At 35.0% G+C, this 10,961-nt stretch overlaps 1 protein-coding gene across 1 annotated transcript; it reads right to left on the bottom strand.

Moving 5' to 3' along the window:
* Window positions 1-6,711: 6,711 nt before the first annotated feature.
* Window positions 6,712-10,822, bottom strand: LOC137026622 (tyrosyl-DNA phosphodiesterase 2). The gene is given in 7 exon segments (XM_067394023.1): window positions 6,712-8,182; window positions 8,295-8,465; window positions 8,631-8,749; window positions 8,838-8,929; window positions 9,281-9,961; window positions 10,202-10,281; window positions 10,716-10,822. Coding segments are annotated over 6 exon segments (1,395 nt in total). The 5' UTR covers window positions 10,228-10,281; window positions 10,716-10,822; the 3' UTR covers window positions 6,712-7,876.
* Window positions 10,823-10,961: the final 139 nt, after the last annotated feature.

Below are 10,961 nucleotides of genomic sequence, written 5' to 3'. Positions count from 1 at the left end.
TGTCCTATTATTTTCTTTAATTCTAACTATTTGCTTTTATTTTTATTTTTTTTGCTGTGGTTTTTGTTCTGTCTTTTAGTAGCTTTTTGTGATGTCCAGAATTGATCTGATTGTCTTATTCCATACAAAGGAAGTCTTGCAACAAAACAAGACAGAGTATCTTTGAAATCTTGTAAGTGAAAAAAAGAACAAAACCATCTGCCTTTGAAACCTTATAACAGAACAAAACTGACTGATACTGAAAACCGACCATCATTGAAATCTTGTAAACACAAGGGTGTCCAACCCTGGTCCTGGAGGACTACCGCCCTGCAGATTTTACCTGAATCAAACACACCTGAACCAGCTAATCAAGGTGTTCAAGGCTGCTTGATAATTACAGACAGGTGTGTTGGAACTGAAATCTGCAGAATGGTAGCCCTATAGGAGCAGGGTTGGACACCCCTGTCGTAACAGAACAAAACCAACTGTCATTAAAATCTTGTTAAGAAACAAAACCGACCTTTGAAATCACATACAGAAGCAAAGGAAACAAAGAAACAAAAGATACTCATTGAGATCTTATAAAGGAACAAAACACAGTCATTGAAATCTTGTAAAGAACAAAACTTACCATCACTGAGATATCATGAAGTTATAAAACTGACCATCATTGAATAAAACAAACCTTTGAAATCTCATAACAGAAAAAAAGCACCCATTGCTGAGATCTCATAATGGAAAACCAACTGTCATTGAAATCTTATAATAGAACAAAACGGACCACCTTTGAAATCTCATAAAGGAACACAACTGACTGAGATTCCATAACCGAACAAAACCGACCATCATTGAAATCTCATAAAGGAACAAAACCGATGTCATTGAAATCTAAATGTGGAACAGAACCAACCATCACTGAAATTTCAAAACCGTCAACCATTGAGATCTTAAATGGAACAAAACTTACCATCATTGAGATCTCTTGAAGTAATAAAACCGACCATCATTGAACGAAACAAACCTGACCGTCATTGAACTCTTGTAACTGAGCAAAACTGACAATGATTGAAATCTCGTAACTGAACAAAACAGACCATCATTGAAATCTCAAAGTGGAACAGAACCAACCATCATTGAAATCTCAAAACAAAACCGTCAGCCATTGAGATCTCAAAAGGAACAAAACTTACAATAACTGAGACCTCTTGATGTAATAAACCGACCATCATTGAATGAAACAAACCGAACAGTCTTTGAAATCTCGTAACAGAAAAAAGCAACCATCTCCGAGATCTCAAACCGACCGTCATTGAAATCTCATAAAAGGACAAAACTGACGTCACTGAAATCCATCAACCGTTGAGATCTCAAAAGTAACAAAACTTACCATCATTGAGATGTCTTGTAGTAATAAAACTGACCATCATTGAACTCTCGTAACTGAACAAAACTGACCATCAATGAAATCTTGTAACCAAACAAAACCGACCATCATTAAAATCTCGTACAGGAACAAAACTGACATCATTGAAATCTAAAAGCTGAACAGAACCAACCGTCGTTGAAATCTTAAAGCAAATCCATCAACCCTCTCTCAAAAGGAACAAAATTTATCATCACTGAGAACGTCATCAATGACGTCACTGATACAAGCCTCGATATGCGCTTCACTGAAAGCTTCCAGGATTTCTGGACACACACGCTCCGAAGCCTCAGCACAGAACCTTACATCACTAAAAAAAACAACCATTGCCGAGATCTCGTAATGGAAAACCGACCGTCATTGAAATCTTGTAAAGGGACAAAACTGAACGTCATTGAAATCTAAAAGCGGAACAGAACCAACCAACGTTGAAATCTCAAAACAAATCAGTCAACCATTGAGATTTCAAAAGGAACAAAACTTACCATCACTGAGATCTCTTGACGTAATAATCCGAGATCTCAAACCATTGAAATCTGAAAAGGAACAAAACTTACCATCATTGAAACCTCTTGAAATAATAAAATTGACCATATTGAACGAAACAAACCTAACAGTCTTTGAAATTTCGTAACAGAAAAAAGCAACCATCGCAGAGATGTCGTAATGGAAAACCGACTGTCATTGAAATCTTGTAAAGGAACAAAACCGACGTCATTGAAATCTGTCAACCATTGAGATCTCAAAAGTTACAAAAATTACCATTAATGAGATGTCTTGAAGTAATAAAACCGACCGTCATTGAACTCTCGTAGCTGAACAAAACTGACCATCAATGAAATCTTGTAACCAAACAAAACCAACCATCAATGAAATCTCGTAAAGTAACAAAACCAACGTCATTGAAATCTAAAAGTGGAACAGAACCAACCATCATTGAAATCTTAAAGCAAATCCATCAACCATTGAGATCTCAAAAGGAACAAAACTGACTATCATTAAGATCTAACAAAGGATCATAATCAACCATCACGAGAATTTTGCATAGAAACAAAACCGAGCGTCGTTGAAATCTCATAAAGAAAAAAAATCGATCATCATTTAAATCTTGTAATGGAACAAAACAGACCATCTATGAGAACTCATAAAGGAACAAAACCAACCATCACGAAAATCTTATAATGCATCAAAACAAAAAACAAAAAAAGAGAAAAACTTATGAACACATGAATCTCAACAAAGGTGACAATCAAAAGTGACATGCCGCAATGCATGCTGGGAACAATAGTACAAAACTCCCATGAATAAATGAGGCAGCTGAATTGTCCTATTACTTTCTTTGATTCTATTTATTTGCTTTATTAAGAGCCCAACTAATGGAAACAAAAATCACCATTATGGTGACTTCAAATGAAACAAACATGAGTGTTAAACTTCTGTATATGAATGACAGAAATAAAGTAAATATTGTTAGTAATATGTTAAGCTGTAATGATGTTTGTGGCATTGTTTAAAGGGTTAGTTCACCCAAAAATGAAAATAATGTCATTTATTACTCACCCTCATGTTGTTCCACACCCGTAAGACATTCTTTCATCTTCAGAACACAAATTAAGATATTTTTGTTGAAATTAGATGGCTCAGTGAGGCCTGCATAGCCAGCAATGCCATTTCCTCTCTCAAGATCCCTTAATGTACTAAAAACATATTTAAATCAGTTAATGTGAGCACAGTAGTTCAATATTAATATTATAAAGCGAAGAGAATTTTTTTGGTGCGCCAAAAAAACAAGATAACTTATGTAGTGATAGCCAATTTCAAAACACTGTTTTATTAAGATTCAGAGTGTTATGAATCTTTTGTGTCAAATCATGATTCAGATCACGTGTCAAACCACCAAACTGCTGAAAACACATGACTTTGGCGCTCTGAACAGCTGCCAAAAGCTCAGAAGCTTCATGAAGCAGTGTTTTGAAATTGGCCATCACTATATAAGTCGTTATTTTAGTTTTTTTGGCGCACCAAAAAGTTCCGAAGATTAACAAAGGTCGTACGAGTGTGGAACGGCATGAGGGTGAGTAATAAATGACATTCGGCCGGTTTCCCGGACAGGGTTTAAATTAAGCCAGGATAGGCCTTAATCTAGAATAGTTAATCGTGGTTTAAAAAATGGCTTTCTGAAACACAGATTAAGTACAGATTACTAAAACCTGGACTATGGAGTCTTGAATTAAAACAAACCATATTAATTTAAAACCAACTGTGCAAATCTGAACTACCATGAGAGAGGTTGCCTGTAAAACATGGAATGAACCAAGAAAAGCTTAAAATTGCATGAAACCTGGAGGCAAATCCAAGGAAAACTATGGCAGAAAAAAAAGACTCCAATATAAAAACTTAACTAAACAAGAGACATTTATTTTAAAGCAAGCAAAATACAGCTGTGAAAAAAAAAGAAATGCCTGGAAATCTCTTTGTAATGAATTCATTTTAAATAGATGAATTCTATATATATATATATATAATAATCATATGATTATTAATGCTTTTGTTGGCAGTAAATGATACTAGTTCAACATAGTAGTTGCTTCATTATATACCAAAACACAAACAAACAAAAAAAAACAATTCTTGTTCCAGGTCCTCAACCCAAGCACAAGCTCTACACTTCACCACAACGGTAATCTCCAAAAAACACAAACATAACAAAAAATTTTACATAATAGAACATTAAACAGTAATGTCTCTCAATATTCTCAACTTTCTAAAAAAATGCATAAAATAACACTATATACATTTACTCTCCCCATTCAGCCCAGTGCAAAGCATGATGGGAAGTGAAAGTCCTGTATGATTGGGTTACTTGACTGAAACATGTTATTTCAAAAATAAAGCATCAAGTGAGTTCTAGTAACCATTTCAAGTCAATTTAACATGATGCAATTACATTTGAACCAGAAACAATGGTGTTAAATCAAAATAAATTGTTTAAATAAAGTGAACAGCACCAAATATATATATATATATTTGGCTAACACTGTTACAAAGACCACAAACTCACACAAAAAGCCAAGAGTCAAACTGCCCAACTAAAGAAACCACTGACCACCAAAATGGTGACCAAACATTTTCAATAAAACAACAACATCTAAACCTCTGTTAATTCTCAAAAAGAGCTTCTGCTGAGATCTTGAGAGATTTAATGTCTTCTTTTATCTTCATTTGATTTCAGGCTGTGTGGCTTTAAGTCAGTTGTAGTTGTGTTTCATTTTCTGAGAGTGCAAACACTAATTCAATGCCACTACCATTGATTTTTTTTTATTGAAATTTCAACATTTTTTCAACATTAATTTAGGGTCCAAAAGTGATATTGATTCAATGATGTTAACATTGACACATTAACATTGTTTTAACATTATTTTGATCATTGCTTGCTATCTGGGTATCTCCCTTTGCATAACTTTGCAGATGTGGTTTATGCTCAAACAGCAACATTACACTCTAACTAAAGTTAAAAAAGTGAAATCATAACCAAGGACCCTTTTAATGCCATAAGCACATCTGCTAATGGTAGACACATAAATCACTTCTAATGCTATTTCATTTCTAAAACTGTATGAATGACAAGGTTATAGCTGTCAGGAGCATTGAAAACAATGGACTCAAGGGGCATTTGGCTTGAAATAAGCTGTGCTAATAAAGTCCTGGAATTTTGATTTCTCACTAACAACAAAGAAGCAAATAAAACAGCATCTATTTCACTTGCTTAATGGAGTTGTTGGTGCTTTTTCCATGTTATGCAGTCAAACATGATCAAGAGTTTAAAGTAATATGTCACTCTGATATGGGTTCCTTTCAACTGTTGCCCATAAAATAAGATCAATGCAAATCTGTCACGTTATCTGGTTTTGAAGTCACTAAAATCCCACTGAAATGCTTTGTAACCTAAAATATGGTGTTCATGTTGTAACATTTAATTGGTTTTATTCAAACAAAATGATGATATTATGATTTTAGGCTAGGTTACTCTAGCTTAAGTGTTTAGTCAAGTACAAATGGCTTCCTAAAGGGATGGTTCACCAAAAACTGAAAATACTATGAAAATAAAAAAATATATCCTTTAGTCACCCTCATGAGAGAGAAAATTTGAGAGTTCTCAAAAATATAATTCTTTATTTTTTCTATAAAAATAATTTAAGAAAGCCAAACAGTTTTGGAACAACACAAAGTGTTGTTGACAGAATTTTATTTTTAAATTTTCCCTTTAAGGTAAAAATTGGCACACTACGTCACCTCTTAATGTTCTCTGTTACATACTGTGTTTTACAATAGTGACACTTCCCAAACTGTGACCTCTTTAAAAAATATTTGTAATATATTCACTGTCACTGCAAAAAAATAAATGTATGCTGATATGTCCATTGATGTCAGGCTCACTATTATTTGCTACGACCCCTGCTGATGTGTCATTGAACTGGGAAAAAACTGCTGAAAACTGCTTTATTTAAATGAACTCAGCACAACATGATGTTTAGACTCTGCAAGAGAAAAGTGGAGGATAAGTTATGCAGAAGGTAGCAAGAAGTGGAAAAAAGTGACAAAAAGGGGAAAACACTATAAAAGAAACCAAGACAGCTCTGATTCTAGATACTCAAAACAAAACTCTAAAATGTTATTGCCAGTAACTATTTGATAACTCCACAGCCATCACTAGGCACATCAGTACACCACATATGTTGTATTTGATCTGGCTGGTGATAATCATGACCAAACTTGTACAATAAGGTGATATATAAGAGCTATTCTGAGGGAATCTTGACTCTTTGACTCTATGAAACCAGATGTCCAGATAATATTTTATGAAAATTTGTGATTTCCATGTAGCTCCACACAAACTATATTCAAACAGACTCTTGGTTTGACCCAATTTAAAAACAGCATAAAATATTTCAAAAGGATTAATGTGAGTATATTTTTAGTTCGTTGTAGTAAAATGACTAAGGGTTTCCTATAACATTGGGAGCTAATGATCTTTCACAACCTTCACGGTGGTCTTTATTAAATAATGCTGATAGAATACTTCAACATTCAACATGTGATTAAATACTTTAAATGGGGATGATTATGGCAATTAATTAATCTTATTCTGCAAAGTATTATAAATGAAAGAAATAGATAAGCATGACAGAACATTGATCCATTTACCGCATTAAACATTTGATTAATGATATTGTCATGCATTTTAAAGGACAGATTTTTTCAAGGTTTTTGCCTTTAGCATGAAATTCGGACAAAGTTCTGTTTACTGATGTAAGTGTTCAATTATGTGAGAGGTAATGCTGGCAGAATCTCTCTTAGACTCGATAATGAGAATGAGGGTTTAAGACAAACATGATGGGTACAAAATAAATAAAGAAAACAGAAGCAGTGTAAGATTCGTGGCACATTCTCCATAGAGTAAATTCCTAAATCCAGCTGGCCATGATGAGGACTGTCCTGGTAAATGCTTCTTTGCTAATCCAATTCCTGACACCATGCCAATGACAAAAAATAATTCTTGTTGTCAGCCTGCCACCTCTATAAATTTGTATCTAACTGTACTGGCACATTTCAGTTCTGTTTATCTTAGGAAAGAGAATGTGCTGTTAATCATCCAAAAGATTTAGTCCAGACGTTCAGCTATGTAACATTACTTACTCCAAACCCTGAATATTATGAATTAAAAATAAATAAATACCGCTTTGATATTTTATGTGGTTGTTCTCAGTCGCAACATAAGAATTATAAGCTGTCCTTTTAGCTCCCTCTAGTGGAAAAATAAGGGAAGAAAACTGTAGTTTTGATATTATTTACATTAGTTATTAACATTTGCATATAGAGGAGACTGGTGTCAAGTCTAAGTCAAGGTCTAATCAAAAGTCTAAATTCCAATTACACAAATGTGTTTTCTTTAGCAGTAATTTTGTATATGCCGTGCATTTAAGCAACATAATGAAGAATGAAAGACTGCAGGACAAGGAATACTTTTCATAAAATTCAGGATAGAGTTGTGATATGTGTTTTTAATGTTATACAATGTAATGGTCTACTTAATCCAATAGGCTGTTTAGTTTAATGGCAGGTTCCATTGTGTTTTGTTGTCAAACTATCAGTGTATGTTCAATATTTTTTTCCTGTGTAATAATGGTGGAATTTTTTTGAGGTGGCTTTTTTGTAGCAAAGATGTAAGGAATGTGATTATATAGAAATATTCACTGAATCACTGGAGTGAAAAGTGTGACAATTAGCCCTGGTCTCCCCTATAGGTATATGATTGGTTCATAAGGTAATCAACAAGCAGTTTATGATTGTCAGTGAACAATTAAACACTAGTTCAGAGTTCATTTATCAATAGTGATTTGTTAAAACAAATCATGAACTTTATGACCCATTTGGATATACGTAATTTTGTGCAGGCCATAAAAAAGAATATTAGTCAGTGACACTCTGCTCTTCTGATGCCCCAAATATGAAAGTACAAAGAATGCCCCAGTGATCACTGATGAAATAGTCACACTTCAGCTTCTCCAGGCCAATCAGGGTCATGCTTTCTGGCCGTAGCTTGGCACCGTCTGCGGCTGTTCTGATAAAAATTCGATCAAATCGCAGGCGTATAGAATTAGGGATTTCATTGTTATCATTGATGGATGTGTCCCAGGTGTATCTGCTTTCCTCTGGTTTCCCCAGCATCTCCCACACATCAGAGATACCGTCCGGCAGCCCCCCAAGCTTCTTCACCTGTCATAACAAACACAGACAAACAAATTTACATATCACATTTTGACAAATTAAAATGTGAGTTTTGATTTTGAGGACATTAGAGCAAACACATGTTAATATCATACACAACCTCCCAATCCCTAAGGTTAGTATCTCCTCCAAATATGACTGAGTGGTCCCCTGGAGCCTCTTTCATCCATTTCCAGACTCTCCGCAGCTGATTCAGACGTTCTTAAGAGCCTGTCTTACAGCTCTCCAGATGTGATGTCATTATGCACAGTGGGTGGCCTAAAAAGCTCACCTAAACAAACATGCAAACACAAAATGGGAAGCTGAATGTTTTAAATAGTCTAAATTTACATTATGACTTTTTTTCATTAAAAACATGGTCAAAAGGGTTAAAAAATGCATATTCATAATCAGGCATATCAAATCAATAATTATCAAACAGCTAAAAGGGACCTACATTTGCTATTAGAAGGTTCCTGCCCATCTCTGTGGTTGGGTACTTCACAATGTTGCTCTGGAGGAATTGTACTCTGTCCTTTCTAATCAAAATGCCAGTGAAATAGTCCTCATCACTGGCTGAAAACACAAAATGTACACAAAAAATCTGATATTCATGCCAGAAATAGTGTTTATTTATTGAGTTTGTATGTAACCATTAACATACCTTGAAGAAACTGATAATCATCCATAATGTTCTGTAAAATCTTCAAAGACGGAGGAATCAGCTCTTGTAACAGTACAACATCTGCATGGTGCCTGCATCAAAATCCTGATTTAGTTATCAATTCATTCAAGTCTTTTTCTAAGTGGTTTTGTAATACATTAGATTTTTCTAGTTAATTAGGATGTTGAATGCTGCAGACATGATGTGTGTAATGACAAACTTCACCTTTAAATGTAAATGTAAATTAATATTAGTTAAGCAACCTAAGAAACACTATTATGCAACTGTAAACTCTCTAAACCTGATAATTTAAAGATTTTATTCATCCTTAATAGTATATTTATATCATCCTTATAAATATGTGCATGAGAAATCTATTCATTTTAATGTTTGGTCTGAAAACATATAAACATAAAAAATTGCAATTGGTGAAAAACACTTACTTTCCTAAGAGTGACAGCAGACCTTTGAGCCGGTTAAAGACATTATCCGAATCCAGACCATCTATATTCCAGGATATCACTGTCAGATAGCTGCTTTTGGTGCTGGATTGGGTTTTCTGCTGATCAGCTGACTGATCTGTGAATGAATTTTCCCAGTATGCCTGTTTTAAGGAAAAACTGGACTGTTTTGTCTGGGTGGACTTGGATTCTGTTGATGGTGATTGTACTTCCTGGATCGGAGTGGTTTGTGTTGACTGCGTTTGGACAGATTGGAGTTGGGATGAATCTGTCTGAGTTGACTGGTCACATGTAGACCGAGCTGATGTTTTCTGTGCACTTTGGGCTTTTTGTCGATGAGAGGAGCTTGCAGGAGAAGTTACAGGTGAAATAGATTGATTTCTTGTTTTGCGCGTATTCTTCTCTTGCTTCGATCCTGCAGACCTTTTTTCAAGGTGCTCAGGCAGGTGTTGTGAGGGTGGGGACAGCTCTTCAACAGTGACCCGAGTGCACTCACCACCTGCTTTCATTTGGCATGCAGCACTCTGTCTCTTTTTATGCTTTTTATTCTCCTTCCCAGTTTTCCCCTTGACTTTATTGTCCACGAGACATGGAGCAGTGTCATTATAGCCCACACGGGGCTCTCCTGAGCAGGTGTGAATCATAGACTGTAAAAAGGTGTGACTATATCAGAATAAAATACAGTATAACAAGTCAATTGTGTGGCAGCTCATAATTCAGTAAAACAGCAGCATATTATCTATCAAGACTAAAGCAGCTTGACATTTTGAAATGAGATAATATAACTAAAAATTAAACAGTCTAACCAAAGCAAACAGTTTTGTATACAGTAAAACTGACATTAACTACAGAAAATAAAAAAATGCTATAATGCTTCTTGATCATACTAAATAATGTACTTACCCTGGTGAACAAGGTGGTTCATCCATTTTAATAGGGAAGATAGGTTTGTGTTCACTTCTTGGAGCTTTCAGATTCAATTTCTGTTCAAGGGTTTGGTACTGACAGTGATTATGCTGTTAAATTAAACCTGACATGAACAAGTTTATTCAGCCTAAGCTTATGAAAAGCATAGTTAGCTCATTAGTCATAACATGCATTATGTCCAAAATGCCAACAATATGAAAATTAGGCAACAGGTTAGACCTATATAGGTAAGCTATCACTGGGTATGTGATATAATTTTGTAGGCTATCGTTTAAATCGTGTACGTTCTTTTACTCCTTTACATAACTTAGCTTTATTCAATTTACCTTTGGCGAACTAGCATACATTTAATAAACATAGAACTGTCAAACAATTTCGTAAAGAGGATAACTATAGAAAGAGTTAAGAGGGTTTTTTTTTAACGTAGGCCTACAGCTGCGAGATATAAAGTCGAAATTATGAGATAGCATAAAACATATTTCATACTTACAGGCAACTGTACTTGTCTCCCAAGTCTCCCAAATCATGACTCCAGAGGGTAGCAGCAGTTAGTTTCGATTTCCCAGTGAGGTTGGTCTGCACGGATGAGAATGTTGCGTCACCGCGTTTTGACTCACGTTGCATTTCGGGAAGGCGTCGCCATATTAGAAGGATACCCTATCCGTTTCCATGGTTACTTTGACAGTGAGACCATCAGACCGAGAGAAATAGTGTGGTATTTGTTTGCAATTTTGCG

The sequence above is a fragment of the Chanodichthys erythropterus genome, chromosome 2 (genome assembly GCF_024489055.1).
Source record: "Chanodichthys erythropterus isolate Z2021 chromosome 2, ASM2448905v1, whole genome shotgun sequence".
NCBI classification, from domain to species: Eukaryota; Metazoa; Chordata; class Actinopteri; order Cypriniformes; family Xenocyprididae; genus Chanodichthys; species Chanodichthys erythropterus.
Note: the sequence above shows the minus strand (reverse complement) of the source record. Positions and strands in the feature narration are given on the sequence as shown.